This window comes from Ctenopharyngodon idella, chromosome 10 (genome assembly GCF_019924925.1).
Source record: "Ctenopharyngodon idella isolate HZGC_01 chromosome 10, HZGC01, whole genome shotgun sequence".
In the NCBI taxonomy this organism is placed as follows: domain Eukaryota; kingdom Metazoa; phylum Chordata; class Actinopteri; order Cypriniformes; family Xenocyprididae; genus Ctenopharyngodon; species Ctenopharyngodon idella.
This window is the reverse complement of record NC_067229.1, coordinates 44,928,957-44,949,802: the sequence shown is the minus strand read 5'-3', so window position 1 is coordinate 44,949,802 and position 20,846 is coordinate 44,928,957. Positions and strand designations below refer to the sequence as shown.

General features: G+C 37.2%; 1 protein-coding gene across 7 annotated transcripts in view; it reads left to right on the top strand.

Annotated features, from left to right (window-relative positions):
* ssbp2b (single stranded DNA binding protein 2b) overlaps positions 1 to 20,732 on the top strand; it is a 78,308-nt gene extending 57,576 nt beyond the window's left edge. For all 7 annotated transcript variants that reach the window (XM_051908904.1, XM_051908899.1, XM_051908898.1 and 4 more), the window contains 12 exons: positions 11,769 to 11,828; positions 12,179 to 12,245; positions 13,441 to 13,511; positions 13,598 to 13,665; positions 13,773 to 13,818; positions 13,953 to 13,988; positions 14,791 to 14,845; positions 15,915 to 15,985; positions 16,127 to 16,205; positions 16,481 to 16,509; positions 16,670 to 16,768; positions 19,153 to 20,732. In XM_051908904.1, the coding sequence (XP_051764864.1) occupies positions 11,769 to 11,828; positions 12,179 to 12,245; positions 13,441 to 13,511; positions 13,598 to 13,665; positions 13,773 to 13,818; positions 13,953 to 13,988; positions 14,791 to 14,845; positions 15,915 to 15,985; positions 16,127 to 16,205; positions 16,481 to 16,509; positions 16,670 to 16,768; positions 19,153 to 19,182 (711 nt within the window). In that variant the 3' untranslated portion in view covers positions 19,183 to 20,732. The remainder of the gene's footprint in view (positions 1 to 11,768; positions 11,829 to 12,178; positions 12,246 to 13,440; positions 13,512 to 13,597; positions 13,666 to 13,772; positions 13,819 to 13,952; positions 13,989 to 14,790; positions 14,846 to 15,914; positions 15,986 to 16,126; positions 16,206 to 16,480; positions 16,510 to 16,669; positions 16,769 to 19,152) is intronic.
* The last annotated feature ends 114 nt before the right edge of the window (positions 20,733 to 20,846 follow it).

The following is a 20,846-nucleotide window of genomic DNA, read 5'->3' as shown; positions in this document are numbered from 1 at the left end:
TGATGTAACACTTTGACCCAGATGCACGGGACGGAAAACGGAAACTTCCTCTAGAGTCTGTGTTTACCACCACAGTTTGTGTAACTCAACACCTGTGTTGACATGAGATATTGCTTTAGACGAGGAATTCTTAAATCAGCCCCGTCAGCTTAAAGAGTGCTCATAAATCAGCCGTCTTTGTGCGTAATGTCCCCGTCCTAAAGAGATGTGGTATTTGACACCCAGTGTGTTGTAATTGGTTTGATTAAGAGCGACAGGATTCCAACAGACTGACTGACTGAAGCAGATCTCGAAGCGTGTGGCGGGGGGCACAGGAATCCCCCGCAGATCGCTAATGGTGCTCGTCTAATAGAACGATAAGCTAAGAAGATCAAATCATCTTTCTTAAGTGGCTCAACAAAGGCTCATCTGCCTCCTGTGGTGTTTGACTGGAACAGTCTGTCTTGGTTATCAACATTTGATTCTGCTCGTGTGCACATTCGTACGAATGTCGTCTATTTTGCATAGTAAAGGAGTAGTTCACCCAAAAATGGAAATTTTATCATTTATGTCGTTTGACTTTCTTGCTTCTGTGGAACACAAATGAAGATCTATTGCAGAACATCCAGAGTTCTCTTTTCCATAATGGTGGCTGTCAAGCTCCAAAACATTTCGACGGAAGAAAGAAAACAAACATGGAACGACATAAGGTTGAGTAAATGATGACAAAATCCTCATTTCTTTTTTGGTGGGGTGGGGGTGGGGGGGGTGGGGGGGGGCTTTAAACTATATACCATACTTTAAATGGTATCCCAGAATGTTTCTGTGAAGTTTCAGCTCAAAATACCCCACAGATCTTTTATTATAGCTTGTCAAATTTGCCCCTATTTGGGTGTGAGCGAAAACACACCATTTTTGTGTGTGTCCCTTTAAATGCAAATGAGCTGCTGCTCCCGGCCCCCTTTCCAGAAGAGGGTGGAGCTTTAAAAGCTCATGCTTCGGTTGCTCAACAACAACAAAGCTGGAGAATCTCATGCAGTCGAAATGAGGATTGTCAGTAACGGTGTTCAGCCTTACATTGTTCAAACCGGAGTCGACACTGATGGAGAGACTCAGGAGGAAGTTACAACTTTTAGAATGCAACTGGATGTAATGGTTAGTGGATAAATTTATGTAGTTGCTGTGGAGTTGATTCAACTCATCGACTAGCATGTGCCGTCATGTTAATCTTTTGTGAAAATCCAGCATTGAATTGACCCTCGTTTATGAAGCAGTCCGGCATAAAATGACGGCATGGCAACAACACTCTACTACAACAACTCTTCCTCTTCTCTAAAGCAGCCCAACATGGTCTCACCCCCTTTGTTGCGTGTTCCCGGGGTTTATGTAAATGTTTTTGTTTGTGATGTCACCAACCCGGGAAGAAGCTTGTTGTAGTCCCTACCAGCCATTTGTTTTAGTCCTTAAAAAGCAATTTCTGTAAAAGAAAATATCTCCCTTTGCATTGAACTTTGAGTGTCGTAACTTTGCAGATGTTGTTTACGCTCAAACAGCAACATTACACACTAACTAAAGTTCAAAAAGTGAAATAATAATCAAGGACCCCTTTAAAGTATGTTGGCCATGTGTTGGTGAAGTGCTGTAGCAATTCTGATGAGGTTCAGACTAGCAGGGGGGCTCCTGGACCACACATGCACAGAAACGAGGTGAAGGATGTTGAAGCCGAGATGATTCCGGGGGAACGAGAGCAGAAGAGCAGCAGATGCATTATTAAAGGCGCTGCATCCGCATTCCGCTCCACTCCAGCCTCTCATCCTTAACTTTCTCTTCACTCCCACTCTCTCCTCTCTAAGAACACTGAGGCGTGTCATTTCTCACTCAAAGATGGTATTGTCCCCTGAGACGCTCTGTCCTGCCCTTAAAATGTGTTCTCAAAGCAACACCTAATTCCCAGCTGGCCCTTGCCCTCCAGTGCCCCGTGGCTGATGGCATGACCTAATGTTACTTTCTCTCTTGGAAACAGTATGTGCATCTGAATTAAAGATGGAATAATATGCCACGAAACAGTGCAGTATGCCAAAATGCGAAATGCTAATTGGTAATTTTATTGCACATACTGCTGTACAGCTGAGCCAGATATAAACATGCTTTCCAAAATTATCTCACTCTCTCTCATATGATGCATTGGGAAGGCATTCAATTTTAGTGAATTTTAGAGAATTAGTTTATTTCAAACTAGTTAATTGGTTTATTCAGAAGCAATGAAAAAGACTTATTGATTCTACACTTGGACTTTAAAGTATATATATATTTAGTGTGTGTGTGTTCTTGTATACATGGTTTATGAGGACACAAATGTGTATAATGACATGGGTATAACAACGTAAACATGGTTATGAGGACACTTCCTGTGTCCTCGTAAACCGAATGGCTTAAAAAACATACTAAACAGTGTTTTTGAAATTCAAAAAATGCAGACAGTTTTCTGTGATGGGTAGGTTTAGGGGTAGGGGTAGTGTAGGGGGATAGAATATACAGTTTGTACAGTATTATTATTAAGTATTATTAGGTATTAGTAAGTATTAGCTACTAACTAGTAAGTACACTGTAAAAAAGAATTGTTGGCTTAACTTAAAGTAAGTTATCTGGTTGCCTTAAAATTTTGAGTTCATTGAAATTAAAAATGTGAGTTAATACAATGAAGGCGATTGATTTAATCAACAGAAACTCAAAATATTATGTTATCTGAACCACATTAATTATCTAAGTTGAGCTGACAAAATAAAAATATTGTGATAACAAATCATGAAAATAATTTTATAACAGTGTATACCTAGTTCAAAGCCATCATGAAATGACATTTCTGATTGAAACAGAACTTTCAGGAATTGATTGGATCGTGATAATTGGATCGTCCATTTCAGAGGTGGAGCAAGTTAATTATATTTTGATAAAAATTCTTAAGACAGTGTTAATAAAGTAAATTGGGTCAATTTTAAAGTCATGTTGACTTTAAATTTTATAAATTACAAGTGCCTTGTAGTTTGAAAGTAAAAGTAAAAAGTATCTTGAACACTGCTGGTTGTAACAAATGCGTCCCCCTGTTCCATGTGGTCAAATGAGGACAAGTATTTGCTAGTCTTTAATCTTAAAGCTCAGACAGTATGAAGAAATCCACAGATCCATCAGGCTTGTGAATGTGAATAGAGTGAATGCAGACTCTTCAGAATGCATATATATATATATATATATATATAAGAGATTGGTGGGTGGAAGCTTCAGTAATTCAGGCAGATGGTTTGTCAGTCAGGTGTTCTGCAGATGCTCTGTGGCTGCTCTGCTGCAGCACATCTGTGCTAGAAATGATTTTGTGTCAGAAACACTCATTGGATCATCCAATTTGTAAACTTTATTCTTGGATTTCAACACTAAAGGATTGAGATTTAAAGTGCCATCTGTTTAATCCGGTTAAATCAGCAAACGCAATCAGAATGTGTATGTTAATGCATAAATATATACATATTAATATATACAACATGTTCTACAACCAGAGCATCTGTGATGAGACATGCCATTAGCATTGCTGCATTGTTGAGGTTTTAATGATGGAAAATATGATAAACGGAGAACGCGGTACTGAGCGTTTCAAATAAGTTTTTCCAATTGTTTTGTCTTTGTTGTAGTGAATCAGCCTCTGCAACAGTCTTTGTCTGATTTCCAACAGACTGTCATTAGATCAAACAGAGAAGTTTAGTGTAACAGTGCCTCCCAAAGGCACGAGAGCCTAATAACACTGTCACTCAACCATTTGTCTTTACTAACTTCACTTGTCTTTATCGTTTTTGCTCACAGAGTATTTTAAACTTGGTGATTTTTAGTGGATGTATAAAGTCAGTTCATCAGATTAAATATGAACATGTTCCATTATCACTTTTTGTCTTTGTTTTGAACATTATAGATATTATTATATTATCATTTTAAACCTATTTTAAACTTTTTTTGTTAAATGTTTTGCTAGAAAATGTGCTTGAAATGTGCGGATGGGACTGACACTGACACTGAAGTGGGAGTGTGTGTTTTCTAGATGTGGGCGTTACAGAAGGTCATCTGCTGTGCTTGTGCGCATCACGTATGACGTATATGTCTTTTAATTTATTATAAAAACCGGATTTAAGTAGACTTCACAAGTTTATAGCAGTGGCTGTTTATTACAGAGCCCCGCACATGACATGAAGGAAAAAAAATTGTATGCTAAATCGGAGCAATTTATTATATTTTGATAAAGATTCCGAAGACATTATTTAAAGGATAGTTCACCCAAAAATGAAAATGATCCCATGATTTACTCACCCTCAAGCCATCCTAGGTGTATGTGACTATCTTCTTTCAGACAAACACAATCAGAGATATATTTAAATAGCTCTTCCAAGCTTTATAATGGCAGTGAATGGGGCTAAAGATTTTGAAGCCCAAAAATGTGAACTTGTGTACGGCCGTCTGCCGGAAGCTATTTATTATAGTTTATAACGTTTTGAATATGGATAATTTTCTTACAAAAACCCATCGCTTTGCTTCAGAAGACCTTTATTAACCCCCTGGAGCCGTATGGATTACTTTTATGATGGATGGATGTGCTTTTTTAAGTTACTAATCACTCCCATTATAAAGCTTGGAAGAGCCAGGATATTTTTTTAATTTAACTCCGATTGTGTTCATCTGAAAGAAGATAGTCATATACACTTGATGGTTTGAGGGTGAGTAAATCACTTGATGGTTTGAGGGTGAGTAAATCATGGGATATCCAGTTATCCAATTAAGAAAGTAAATTGGTAAGGTAAAAAAAAAAAAAATTGTAATGTTTTGCTGGAAAATGTGCTTGAGCTATTTTCTTTGAATCAAATGTAGTGACACTTTTTGACCATTTTGTGCTATTTGGATATCAGTGATTCGTCTCTTTGCATTTTACTGGGCAGAACAGGGGTGTCCAGCAGCACTTAATATTTCATACGCATAATTTGATGTAACTTGATAACAGGGGATAGATGGTACTGCAGTAGGGCTGGAGGCCTTAGAGATCCTGCTGATTAGAGTCAGAGCGAAGCATGCTGGGTATTACTCTACTCTGAGTGTGAGACACTGCTCTCCCACCAGACTAATGGAGATGATTCACCCAAGGGAAGCTTCAGATCGCTCTGGAGTCTCCGTCTTGCTTGCAATATGGTTTATTTGCAATGATGTGCAAAACTTGTAGACATAAGAACATTCGATGGATATGCTGGGTCAAAAAGCTTGTCATTGGAAGCAGAACCCTCAAAGGTACACCAGCTGTACCCTTTAACATTGTCAGAAACATATTTATACCTTATCTACCCATCAAGGGTACATTATGCATGTTTATTAAGGGTGCAGCGGGTGTAGATTTTAGTGTCCTGCCCCAGTGACAAGCTGACAAATTTTAATAGTATACATCAAATGGTGTTATTTACTTATTTGTATATTTATTTGTTTGTTTGTGTTTTTTATTATTTTTATTATGATTTAGGGATACTCAATATAATGGCAATTCCTGTATCACAAATATTATCCTTTTTAGGGGTGCACATTTGATACCAATGAGCTGAAATTATTTTTTTTCATTTAATTATGGCAAATAACTGATAAATTGTTGATATTATAAATGTATACTTTGTAAGCTAAAAGAGAATTTATGTATCATGATATTATAATGTACATTATAAAAGATGCATAAATGTTTCTTTGAGTATTGGCCGATAAAAGATATGGTACTGATATGTCTTGCATAATCATTTTCAAATTGTTATTATTGGTCTGAATATGCCTATATTATATTATATTATATTATATTATATATGCATCATAATACTGTAATGTATCGTATGAATGATGGACAAATATTAATATAATACAAATGTTTTAATTGTATAAATATTTTATTATTATATTGCGTAATAATATTATAATGTACCATGAACAATGGATATTTTTATATTAGATTATATTATATTATATATGCGTCATAATACTGTAATGTGTCGTATGAATGATGGGCAAATATTAGTATAATACAAATGTTTTAATTGTATAAATATTTTATTATTATATTGCATCATAATATTATAATGTACCATGAACAATGGATATTTTTATATTATATTATATTATGCATCATAATACTGTAATGTATTGTATGAATGGAAATGTTTAATTGTATAAATATTATATTATACTTTATTTATTATATTATATTTTGATGTCTTGAACCATGTGCAGTTCTAGATTGGAAGGCTTTAAAACAACAAACAAACAAGTATAGATTTATATTATCAGTTATCGGCCACAATAAAAATAATTTTCATTATATCTGCCGAAATTTCTTTACTATGTCAGTGATATTTGTCTCTGATGCATGTTCACTTTGTTATAAAAATAGAACAATCTACAGGCACGTACGGACACACTCCAAATTCCAGCCTTAAGCCGGATCACCTTCTTTGTGCCTTTTTTGCCAAAACCTGTTGGAGAGATGAATGATTGTGCCGGTGTGTTATTTTTAGAAAGCTTAAGCCATGAATTATGCAGTGGACAGATATTAGATTAGATGAATGGCCTGTTCCATTTTATTCTGGCTTTTAGATATTAGACCTGAGCAGGTATTCATAAAACATCATAGACCAGAGCCGATGATCTGGGGTCCGTGCTTGTGGTCAGCGGCTGTATTTATACAGTACTTGAAGGGATTTGGTTCCTGATCAGCACGTCTTGTAACCTGAGGGTAGTAAACATGGGCTGAGAATGTACTCTCTGCTGGTTCTACCTGTAAGTAGACCTTTCTGTTCACCTCGGTGAAGTCCATAGACCTCACTCATCCATTATTAAAGAGGACAAATGCAGGCCTCTCACCCCGGTCCATAATTAATCATTGACTGTGAGGTGTCCAGGGCCGTGGTGAGCATGTCAGACAGCACTGAGCAACTGAGCCAGATCCCTGAGAGCATGTACCGCTTCTCACATACAGTGACTGTGATACAGCTCCCGGCAGAGAGACAGATACATGAGTGCTCTTTCTAGTCTGGGTACATCATGATCAAGATTTCAGAAATGAAAAGTCAAGATCTCAAACTTTTTTCAGAATACAATTCAGCTATACTGTCCACTTAAATAATATGGAGCTACTATATACTGTATATAGCTGCTTTTCCACCGCTGGAACTTTCCCCAGGAACTAGGGACTTTGGGGTGGTACTCGGTGTGTTTTGACCGCATGGACCAGGGTCTAAATGAAGTTCCGGGTAAAAATTTCCCCCTCAGAAAGTCCCTGCTCACGAGGTAGTACTTACACTTTCAAAGTTTAGGAACTTTCAGGGGTGGGACTTGGGTGCTGAACATGCTGATTGGTTGATTTCACACAACATTTTGATTGGTTGACTCCATGCAGCATTTCAACCACCATTTTTTAAAGTCTGTTGCGGTGTGTGCAGTAAGAGTTGTTTGCTATTTGAATCATAATGGAGTTTAGAAAATATGACCGATGGACCAACGATGATGTTCAGGCTTTATTAAGCTTAAATGTGGTGGACGAAACCCAGCAGGAACTGGAAAGTCGCACGCATTCTTACGTCACCGGACTTAATCTTCACGGTACTTTAGACTGAGATGGAAACGCAGACAGCAACAGGTCTGGGGAAAAAAATTCCTGGGACAAATTGTTCCAGGTAATTTAGGTGGAAACACAGCTTATGTCTGAGACAGGGTTGCCAGGTCTGCGCAACAAAACTAGCAAAATGGTAAATTAAAAATAGCCCAAAACTAGCCCAGTTCGATTTTCATCATTGGGGGGTTGGGATGGAGCACCAAATTTGTCTAAAATCAACCTGCGGCAACAATTTAAAAGTATCCCAATTCTGCAGTAAAACCACGGACAACAATAATATGAGACAATGTTTATACTTTCATAAAATGTAACTGAGAACTCCATTAAGAAACAACTTGAAAAGTCATGGAAAACAGTTAGAAACAGTTAAATATGTTTCTAGTTTTGTTCTGCTCTAGAATATTTATTTTGTCTAGAGTTCATTGATTTTGTGTAGAGTAAAACTTTGTGAGAGAACAGTTCTTTTGAATTGGTCATTTTTAAAAATCGGTCATATGGTTCAAAATGGTCTGAATGATTCATTAGTGAATCAATCTGAATCAAAATTATTTTAAACACAAATGCAGCAATCACTCTCATGGAAAGTGTATTGGTCAAAAAGAGTAAGAACCCTGAATACATGTGAAATGTAAATCTAATAAAGTGATAGATAATGACAGTATTCATGTTTTATCGATGTATCAGCCAGTATGGATCCTAACTGAAAGTACTGGAGCAGCCTGCTGTTGCTATGGTTACCTCCTTAGGTGATCACGACTGTTTGACGGCACATGAAAATCCACAATTTGACTAACTTACTCTTACTTTTTTGTTTGCTTAAATGTTCCTTATGTAGTATTGAAGTATGAAGTATTAAAACTGTTGACCCCCCCCCCCCCCCCCTTTTGTTTTGACTTCAGCATCTCTGTAATTTATAAGAGATGCACACATATACAGAAATGTGGCTGAAATTTCGAACATATTCATCACATTCAGGTCACAACATGATCTCTCTCCAAGTCTATGTTCTCTTTGATGAACAAAGAGATGCATTTTCATGAAAACGGTGTGAAGATGTCCAATTTTCACATAATAATGACTGACTCTCAATGAACCTCTTATTGCCCTTAATTATCGATAGATGTTGGCTCCAAAACAGACTGGCCCCTTGTCTGAGCTTTGATCTCTAAAATGAGACTCTGAGCGTGACCACCAAAGCCTTGAACTGAACAGTTTTAACTCTTCACTTGTTTACAGAAAGGACATCTTGTTGGGGGACAGTAACAAAGAAATTAAAGAAATTAATACTTTTATTTTTATTACAGTTCATCAGATTGTTTGATGGCAGATTTAGTCACACAAACAGCACACCTGTGGAGGAACACAGTCTGGCTGTATGACACCTGAGCAGAATCTCAATTGAGATCGCTAAGCTCAAACATATACAGTATGTTTGTTGGTGTTTTCAGATCATCTACGCTTTTTTGGAAGTGTAGAGGTGTAGCCGGTCCTACTTGACCCGCTCTGAGTGGGATTCGAACCGGCGTCTCCAGCATGGGAGGCGGGCACGCTAACAAGGACATTAAAGACCACAGCCTCTTTTGTCAGTCGCCAGCGCTCCTCTTGAGGCCAGGGGAGTGAGGTTTACACGCACAACTCTTACTGGCCTACGTTACACTCAGACCCCTAAACCTCACTCCTATCCAGGTCAAGGCACCAAATGTAACTGGTTCTACTCGACCCGCTCCGAGCAGGACTCATACCGGCATCTTCGGCATGGGAGGCAGGCGCGCCAACAAGTACGCTAAGGACAGCAGCCTCTAGTGTCAGTCTCCAGTGCGCCTCTTGAGGCCAGGGGAGTGAGGTTTACACGCACAACAGTTACAAGCTTGCTTCCGTTACACTCAGCCCCCTAAACCTCACTCCTATCTGGGTCACGGCACCAAATGTACTCGACCTGCTCTGAGCGGGACTCGACCCGGCATCTCTGGCATGGGAGGCGAGCGCACTAACAAGGACATTAAAGACCACAGCCTCTTTTGTCAGTCGCCAGCGCTCCTCTTGAGGCCAGGGGAGTGAGGTTTACACATACAGCTCTTACTGGCCTACGTTACACTCAGACCCCTAAACCTCACTCCCATTGAGGTCACAGAACCAAATGTAACCGGTCCTACTCAACCTGTTCCGAGCAGGACTCAAACTGGCATCTCCGGCATGGGAGGCGTGCGCGCTAATGAGGACGCTAAAGACTGCAGCCTCTAGTGTCAGTCTCCAGTGCGCCTCTTGAGGCCAGGGGAGTGAGGTTTACACGCACAACTGTTACTAGCTTGCTTCCGTTAGACTCACCCCCCCTAAACCTCACTCACATTCGGGTCACGGCACCAAATGTACTCAACCCACTCCGAGTGGGACTCGAACTGGCGTCTCCGGCATGGGAGGCAGGCACTAACAAGGATGCTAAAGACAGCAGCCTCTGTCGTCAGTCGCCAGCGCTCCTCTTGAGGCCAGGGGAGTGAGGTTTACATGCACAGCTCTTACTAGCTTGCTTCCATTACACTCGACCCCCTAAACCTCACTGCCATCTGGGTCACAGCACCAAATACTAGCTTGCTTCTGTTACAGTGAGAGCATGTGTGCGTGGTTGCCAGATTGCAAAGATTAAGTAAAACGGGCAGAAAGTGTATTTATTTAAGAGAAAAGCTCTGACTGGGGGATTGAAACTCTTGACATCTGGCAATCCTCTAGCATGAAAGCTTGTAGAGGCTTGTTAAAAAATAGTCTGTAATATTTTGTCTTCTTTTTTTTTTCGACAAAAAAGGAGCTTTTGGTAAATTTTTTATTTTTTAAACTACATTTTAGTCTCATCTTTTTCATCAACAATATTGCATGCTGATGCTGTAATGTGCTGTGATTTCCACCAAATGGCAACCCGGGTGTCGAAATACTATTTGGAAAAATGGCAGTGGGCGGGATCACACAGACCAAAACAAGCATTCCGACACTGAATGCACGTTTCAAAGTAAAATAACTGGCTGTATAATTGTTTTTCAGGGAAGCAAGTATTGTGAACTTAGCATGTTTCCTAAATCTCTGCAAACATATTATGGTATTTTTGTGTACTGTCAAAAAAATTACATACAGCGCTTTTAAGGACGTCTCGCCATCGTCTCAGCTTAGGCTACATCCACATGAAGCCAGATCTTTCCCTATCCAATCAAGAAATATCTGCGTACACATGAAACCACTGAAACTGACTCAAAACGATGTAGTATACATGCCAGATCAGTATGTGGCGCTGTAATTCTGCCACAGAGACTTGGAGCATGTGCATAAACTTTGCGCGCTGTATATAAACTTAGAAATAAAGCTTTATTTTAGTAAAGATATAGGCTCGGTAGCTTCTGCAGCACGAACACAAGCATGTAGTCCACTATTGTTGTTGTTGTTGCTGTTTTGTGCTGTTAGCAGTGTCTGACTAGGGTCGACACGTGGGGTGATGACATCATCGTTTCACTAAATATACGGATTGGCTGTACACACGAAAACGCAAGGGCATCGTTTTTCAGATTTATCCACTCTGGGACCCGGTTTTAAAAAATATCGGTTTCACCTTCTGAAAACGCCGGATCCGTCTGGACGAAATGCCTATACGATACAAAAGTTTTGCGTATACAGCTAAACTCGTCTCCGTGTGGACGGGGCCTCAGTCAAGGAAAAAATTCTATATATGGTTGTTTTCTTGAGCCTTGTGGTCTTAAATACATATAGTATGTTTACTTTGTCATCAAGGGTTTTTTCTTAATCTCACCTCAGATGTGGAGGTGGAAATGGCCTTGTTCGCTTGGATGCTTGGAAATAATTGTTTTCTGTTCTCTGGAGACTTTCTCAGTGCTATTGATCTTGCTGGTGCTTTAAGTAAATGCCCCTAGAGCTGAAGAAAAGCTAGTTCAGTTAGTGTGTACAGTTCCTAAAAAAGACTACAGATCAGTATGGTCACTTCTGGGTACCTAGATGGTGTTTTAGTGATCATTTGAGTGAGCCAATACAGAGGACTGTTTCTTAATTATGATTTCATGAGTAGGAGTAGGACTTTTTTTGCTAATTGTAATTATATATGACATCTCTTCTTTTTTTCTAGCCTTTCATGTCATCGCGCTATCCTGGCGGCCCCAGACCACCTCTCAGAATACCCAATCAGGTGATTATTTGTTTCAGTTCTGTTGCGATTACACATCTCAATACAGAAATACACATTCATGGTGGAGTGATTAGAGTTTTAAATGTTTTATTTTAGTCTTATCTAATTAACTTGCTGTGAGTCATATTAAGACTTTTCAGCCAAGACTAATACTTCCTTCTAATAGTATTTTTGCTGTCGCTTAAGGCTCCACATTTTATTTCCAGTCATACTGTCTCACTCTCCAAAATGTGATATTTTGGGTCCTGATCTAATGTCATAGCCCAAGGGCAGCTAATGGGCCTTATCTACCCCTGCTTGGACGATGTTGACAAATGTATGTTAATTCGTGCTGTATCTTACTGTTTCAGGCATTAGGTGGAGTCCCTGGAAACCAGCCGTTATTACCCAGTGGCATGGACCCATCAAGACAACAAGGTTTGTTTACGAATAATTAACTAAACTATCTTACAGGGTGAAATGTTTGGTCATAATCAACAACAGAAAAATAAGAAATTATATTTTGCATGAAGAAAATGAAGCCTATTTTAAGACCGTTAAGATTTTTCCATCATGACATTATTTTCATAGCAATTAAGCACTTTTCCCCCAGAATTCTCATTAATGTAATGCGAAAAAAAAAAATCTCATTCTCATTATGGTAATTCAGTAATGGAAATCAAGTCTGGACACAATGATGTTTTTTTTAATTAGCATAAATTAAATACTTCCATGATGTTGAAATACTTTTTTTTTTTCAGTTTATAGTAATGGGAATGAGATTAATCGACTGATGATTAATTGTTATGAAAATATTAATCGGGGTGTGGTGAAATATATATATTTTTTCAACATTTCTTGACAGCTTTCATGAGATTCACCTCGGGAAACATTTAATATTACCATATTAATTATATATTATTATTATTATTATTATTATTATTAAATTAAACTATATTTAGAAACATATAGATTTTTTGGGAAGGGTTTGATATGATTTTTTCAACATTTCTCGACAGCTCTCATGAGATTCACCTTAAGAAAGAAAGTAGAATAAAGTAGGCCATATATATTACCATTATAAACATTTTTGGGGAGGTGGTGAGATTTTTTTAAAAACATTTCTTGAGCGCTTTCTTGTGATTGACCTTCACACCAAGAACAATAACTAAAAAGATAACTTTAACAATATCCATATTAGCATCCACGCCAATCCACAGTATCGTTCTGTTTATTATAAGCACACTGCAGTTTGTCATCTGTTGCTTTAAATGCTCAAGCTCAATTCTGATTGGCTGTCAATGTTTTTATTGTTCATCAGCTGGAAAAAATGTTCTGAAAGTGTGTTTAGAATGATTTTTAGAGCTATATCTTTATTGTTATTGTTATAGTCATCATAGTTGGTGTGAACAGGCCATAAGAAAAAAAATATATAAAATATGCCATATATACTACCATTTTACATGTACATTATTATTATGTAGAGACACAAATAATTATTTTGGGGGTGTGGTAAAATATGATATTTTTTAAAAAAACATTTCTTGACAGTTTTATGAGATTTATCTCTCAATGTGTTTGCCACTTGCTAATTTACTAATTCCCATCTACATCTGAACCTCTGATTGGACAGGTCATCCAAATATGGGTGGGGCTATGCAGAGAATGACTCCGCCCAGAGGGATGGTACCTCTTGGGCCACAGGTATGATCATCACACCTCTATGTTTGGATCGCTCATCTAAACTATGTGCAAAGGCACTTTGCTACATTTCTTTTTTATTGTTCCAGGCATATGGAGGGGGCATGAGACCACCACTCAATGCTCTTGGGGGTCCTGGGATGCCTGGGATGAATATGTACGCACTTCTTGTTACACTAACACATATTTGCCTAATAACAAATACTATTTTCTACCATAGCTTTAGAATAGTTAATGAGTACAACACATCTCACCCTACTATAGGGGTCCCGGAGGAAGACCGTGGCCAAATCCACCAAATTCCAACTCTGTGAGTCATTTCTACAATCATTTGTTGTGAAATGTCAGCCACTACAGCTGTAGGTAAATGTTTGCACTTAAAGAGCATCTGCTTTGTTGACATTCTCTGTTTTTCTGTCTGATCGGATCCACGTGGCATTTAAGATCCCGTATTCCTCAGCATCTCCAGGGAGTTATGTGGTAAGAGCCGTGACCCTCTACATTTACACGCCTCCAACAGCCATGAATGCTCACGTCCAGCTCTTAGAAATGCATCAGATCGCAAAATAATTTCCATAGTCCTGTGTCCTCAGCAGTGGATCCAAATTACAAGAATAAATTATAAATATATGAATATATACATATATGTAATTTATTAATGTAATTTGGATATATGTATTAAGATATTATATATTCAAAAATATTGTTTTTGTTCAATAAATATATTATATTATATTATATTATATTATATTATATTTGCAAGAATGAGGCACATAGCTTTTATAAAGTCATCCAAATATCAAAAATCCAGTAACTTCATGTGAAAGTCCTTTAAACAACTAGACACTGCCAGATGCTTTGAAACAGATTTGAGATAAGCGGTGTGATTAAACATGTCGTTTTAAGACATTTCACAAGATATTGTGTTAAAACGCTGTCAGTAACTCCCAGCTGAGATGATTTGTGGAAGGGAAGCTGTGGTAGCTTACTGAAAGCAGCCAGACAAGACGAGGTGCTCGGGAAGGCAGAGCCGAGTCAGCAGAGAGAAGGAGAGATAATTAGATTTGGGAAGAGGGAGGATAGAGCAGATATGCACAGTGCTGACCACAGCAAGGGCCTCAGGCCTCTGTCATGAACCACACACACACACACACACACACACACACACACACAGGACTGTCCTCACATTTACACATGTATATGCCACAAGTGCATTCAAATATAACTAATTAATCTGTGTTACATGAGATTTAGAACAATATTTGTCTTTTCTCTTTCTCAGGGTCCACCCGGTGGAGGAGGGCCCCCAGGGACTCCCATAATGCCTAGCCCTGCAGGTAGGACTGCACTGTTTTTTTCATGCATAGTTGAATTTAATTATGAACAGATATACTGAGGGAAAAAATAATAATAATAGTTTTGTGTGTGTGTGTGTGTGTGTATATATATATATATATATATATATATACACCAACACACACACACACACACATATATATATATATATATATATATATATATAATTTTAACAATACAAATTTTCATATTTAATTTAATTTTAAGATTGTTTGTAAGATTTTATATATTTGTGTATTTTATTTATGTTCTATAATATAATATATATATATATATATATATATATATATAAAACAATAAATAACAATGTTTTGAGTGTTAAATGTGTTTTAATATGTAAATTATAATATAAAAATGTATTATATACATGTATTTAACATTTTTATTTAAAATTATATTTTTAATTCTAACAGTACAAATTTATATATTTAAATATTCTTAATTTTTTTATATCGTTTTATGTGTTATATATATTTATGTGTATTTTATTTATATTTATAAATATATTTATTAATTTTAAATATGATTTAACATTGTATATTTTTGAAATATAACAATAAAATGTTTTTAAAAATTAATTTAAAATGACATTTAGAGGTGTACTTACTTTTGTGGCCAGCGGTTTAGACATTAATGGCTGTGTGTTGAGTTATTTTGAGGGGACAGCAAATTTACACTGTTATACAAGCTGTACGCTCACTACTTTACATTGTAGCAAAGTGTCATTTCTTCAGTGTTGTCACATGAAAAGATAGAATAAAATATTTACATAAATGTGAGGGGTGTACTCACTTCTGAGATACTGTGTATATATATATATATATATATATATATATATACATATATATTATTAAACATTATAAATGTTGAAAGTATGTTACTTTTTTTAAGTATTAATGCCTTTAAGTATTTTATTTATTGTGTTTACTAATACAGTGAGTTTTAAAATGTGTGTATTGACCAAAGGTATCCAAATACTTTTTACAGCCATCAGTGAAGCATTAGCTGAAATATGATGATGAGCTAGTGTGTTTGGCTCTTTCTCCACAGACTCGACAAACTCGGGAGAAAATATGTACACCATGATCAACGCAGTGCCGCCCGGAGGAAACAGGCAAAATGTAAAACAGCATGACAAATTCAAAATATTTGCACACATACATCTCAGTTGCATTTATTCCTACTGTATTTAATGACTGACTTTCTGCTCTGTAGTTGTTGTAATATCATATTTAATGTGTCTTTGTGTGTGTGTTTGACAGTTCCCGATTGGTCCTGGTGGAGATGGTCCAATGGGAGGCATGGCAGGAATGGAGCCGCATCACATGAATGGATCATTAGGTAAGAGTGTCTCTTGTACAAACAACCACTTTAGATAGTACTCTTAGACATCTTTGAGTGCTGTGTACTTTGCTTGAGGAGTATCAAAGCATGTCATAATTCAATGTGAAATTGCAGCTTTCATGCTTGATTTCCCTGATTTGTTGTCATTTTTTGCCTTGCATGCTTATGCCCCCTTGTGGTCATTGAAGACTAATCATGCATTTTAATAGTACTGCCTTTGAAACTATACATCTACAATGTAATTTTTCTGAAAAAAATTTTGATTTCTTAAGGGTCAGCTGACATGGACAGTATGCCCAAGGTGAGAGTTGTTTTCATTTTATCAAATTAATTACATGATATGCTCATTAATCACATTATTCTCATCTTGTGTAAAACAGTTTAGCTTAAAAAATGTGTAAAATTGACAGCCCTAATTTTCATGCATAAAATAAAAATAAAACTTCTATCTATCTGTACAGAACTCTCCTGGTAACCTAAGCATGAGCAACCAGCCTGGAACTCCCCGAGATGACGGAGAAATGGGCGGAAATTTCCTCAACCCTTTCCAGAATGAGAGCGTATGTCATTTCCTTGTCTCCAAGTGCATTTGTGTTTTAACTTTGACAAGAGCCACTGGGTCTCATTCACTAAGCATGCATACTACGCACAAATTTGTGTGTGAAATCTAAGTAAAAATGTTTTCACGAACAAATCATGATTTACCAATAACTTTCGTTCTAAAATTTATTCTAAATTTACGGAAAAAAAACGCTTGTACGTGAAATCAAATACTCTTGCTATCTTTATAAACATGTTAAGATGACATTTTACACATAGATATAGATCTTAAATATATTTCATCATATATATAGCTGTGCATGCTGTCAGCACGTCTTTAGATGTTTGCCGAGTGACGAAAGGAAAGCATGTGCAGAAAGCCCTTATATGGACATGGTTTGGGTGTGTTTTATGCAAATTACTAACCTCGGGCACCCAGTCACTCATTTAGAATACTCCGCATTCATCAACATTAGAACAAGGTTAAGAACAAATTCATGTGTTGTGAAAATTTTCCTTCAAAAACAGTCTGAAAACAAAAGCAAAAATGTACAAAAACCTTGATTAACATTCTTAAAATATTAGGGCTGCCCCCAACCAAAGATTTTCCTAGTCAACTGGCAGTTGTTCATAAGCCAATCAGTTTTCTGGTCCACAAACACTTGGATATGCACCTAATTATAGTGCACATTTATCAAGATTAATGTTAGAGTGAGCGGCCATGTAAACTGGCTAATGTTAGGCTACTATTTACATGATTCAAATGATAAGCCATGTTTGAGGTCAAGAATGGTCATGGATTTCCTGCCCGACTTAATTACCACTTGGACCAGCCATGTTAATTATCATCTGTAATAGACTGCGTGACTTCGCCACTTCCTGTGGAATTTTTTTTTATGTGACCCAACGATTAGGGCTGCCCCCCAATAGTTGACTAAATGTTAGTCGACAAGAAGAGGGTTAGTCAACCAAAATTTTATTAGTCGGTTAGTCACAGAAAAAAAAACTTCCACAGGAAGTGGTGAAGTCACGCAGTCTGTGAGAGACAGGTCCTTGTGGTAATTACAGTATGTCTGGCAGGAAATCAAAATATTCGCCTATCATCCATCAACCTCAAATATGGCTTATCATTGGAAACATCTGAGGCAGAAAGTATACTTCATTTTTTTACATGTACAGCCGAACACACAGCCTTGCAAAGTATACTTCACTTGACTCGTACACGTACACAGGCGTTCAACGCATGCACATTGCGACAAATTGCAATACCTCTGAGTTAAAACACATATAAACATCTTTGTATTCTTTCATGCTAGAGTTGTACAAATGAGGGTACTTTCTAACCTCTGTCTTGTAGGCCTCTATTGTCTCTGTAGCTTGCATGCGTTCTGGTCTGTTCTGTTAATGCAGTTTTTCTTCAACTACCATCTGAAGTTGCCCTCAGGGCACGGTTGCCACCTTATGGATAAAGTAATTACTGCAAACAAAATTAAATGCGCATGTGCGACCTGCACGTACAAAGTAAAGTAAAAAAATTTGGCAGTACTCTGATAAATGTGCGCTATTATTGGAAGCTAAAGTACAGTGCGCTTACTGCTTGACATGGAGGTGCCGGTGCAATCACTTGCATTTTTTCCTGATAACAGCAGAGACAACTTAAAATACTCCGTCATTTTTGGTCATACAGATAAGAGTAATACATCAAACGAAACTGTAAATACTTTTATTTGTGTAAACTCACAATAATAACTAAATGTTGTGCCTTTGTAAAATACAGAAAACAAACAGGATGTGTTTTCTGCCTTCTTATATTGGGGATGCACGATATATCGGCCACCATATCAGTAACGGCTGATATATGCTCATTTTCAATGTTATCGTTATCGGCCCAATAAGAAAATTTGGCCGATATATTAAAGCTGATAAATAATGGATTATTTCCTTCAGCTGAGACACTTCAGATGCGCACTTATGGTTTTGAATTGCTTGAAATATGATTGAAAATCCCTTCTGAAAGGAAAATACAGTTAAGTGCAACATATAGGCTACATAATATTATAATGAGAACATTATAATTGTGTGCTTTGGACATGGCTTTTAATGGTGAGACTTTTGTTTTTGTAATCAGGCTCTCAAAAATGATATAAAAATTTTGATTTAGATTTATCGGCCTATATATCGGCTATCGGCTTTCAAATATATAGAATTATCAGTTATCGGTATCTGCCAAAATGTTCATATCGGTGCATCCCTAACCAACCAAGCCGCTTCTCACTTGACTAATGTTTGGTCAACTATTAAGGGGCAGCCCTATGAAATATAATGCTAAAAGTGTATGGTATGACCCCTTTAAAGTTTTCAAAAACCCACTCAAACTCTTTTTTTAACTCTTATGTCCCTGTAGTATTCTCCAAACATGACCATGAGTGTGTGAAGACCTCATTTGGAAATCCAGGTGGATTCCACCACATGACACAGAACTTGTGCAAGCGCGCTGTAGCCAGCCCTCTTCTGCTCTCTGAAGAATATGGGTCCAAGCCTCTCCTTTCTCTCTCCTTCCTTCGTTTCTTTTGTTTTCAAAGATCATTCTTTCACCTCCTCGGCCGCGTCATACCGAGGGACAACGCTGAACCACGTTGGGGCGAGAACGGCAAACCGACAACCTGTCTATATTTACGTATATCTTTGTGTATATATGTGGGTGTACATTCAAAGTTACATGTGCATGTGTGTATGAAAGGATGTATATTGATCCTTGTACGAGCTTGAAAGAAAGACTATGGACTTGAACTGTTTTTAACAAATCATATTTTCTTTAAATATGATGTAAATCGACAGATCTATGTTAACGGATTTATCGCAGGAAACACTTATTAGGATGCAATGAGGGTTGAGTTTGTTCGTAAAATGACCTTGTGCAGAATCACAATGATAAAAATCAATTTCCCAGCGAGCACGCACTGTAATTGATTCATAATCGTCTTTGTGTCATCGACGAGAGAGTTTGATTCGTATTTTATTGAAACAGGTTGAGTTGCCGCTAATGGAAATGTGTTTGTAATTCCAACTGACGTCTGTAATTTATCATTTCATACTGCATTCGGCCTTCAGACATCTGTGCACCTCAAATGCAGTCCAATCTGATCAACACCCTGGAGTTTTGTCTGTATATACAGGAGATTTATTTTTCAGGACGATGCCTCCGAAGAACAGCCATTCCATACATACACTTAAAAAAATCCATTGTGCGCCATTTTGCCATCTTAATTGGGGGACGCGGAAAGAACGTCCTCCGGAACTGAACTGAGCAACTACACAAGATCATCGCACTAGCTTCACTTATTGAAGAATATTTCTATCATGTTTTGAAAATACTCCTAATCATGTGACGTACACAGATACAACGTTTACTGCTCTTATATTACGACGTTTTTCTTTGTGAAAATCTTTGCATGTGAAAACGGGAAGTAAGGAGGATTTTATGGAAAAAGGAACCTGGTCCATTCAGAGGAAGGGCACATAGATGGGAATTATAATTCTGTACATCTGTCATTCTAATAATCAACTTATTTATACAGCCGTTGTGTCACCCGGAGAAACTGTGATTTGCTTTGCTTTTTTTATTTCAAGTGGAATTATTATTATTATTATTAATATTATTATTATTATTATTGCGAAATTTCTAAAATATATATGTGAATTTTTTATAGCTTGGGGATCTGATTAATCTGTGTCTCTGTGAATTATTTAAAACGATACTGTACAATATCTGAGGTGTTTCGTGTTTATTTGCCCCTTTTTTGCCCCAGATTTTTGCCTGATGACAAGAGAGACCCTATCATAAGTGTATTTTCATTTGACTTATTTGATGTTTAATTTTTGATTTTGTGAAGTGTTTATTTTCTACCTTGTGTTGACTTTTGTAAATACACAGAGAAGTTTTGGATATACTATACTGATATAAAGCTTCTCATTGCTGTTTAACAGGCTGTCAGATCATTTTGTTTGTATTTTGTGTGTGATTTCATGCGTTAAGCTGGTGTCCACTAACTCATTTTTCTGTTTACATACGAGAAAATACAGTATGCACAAATTATA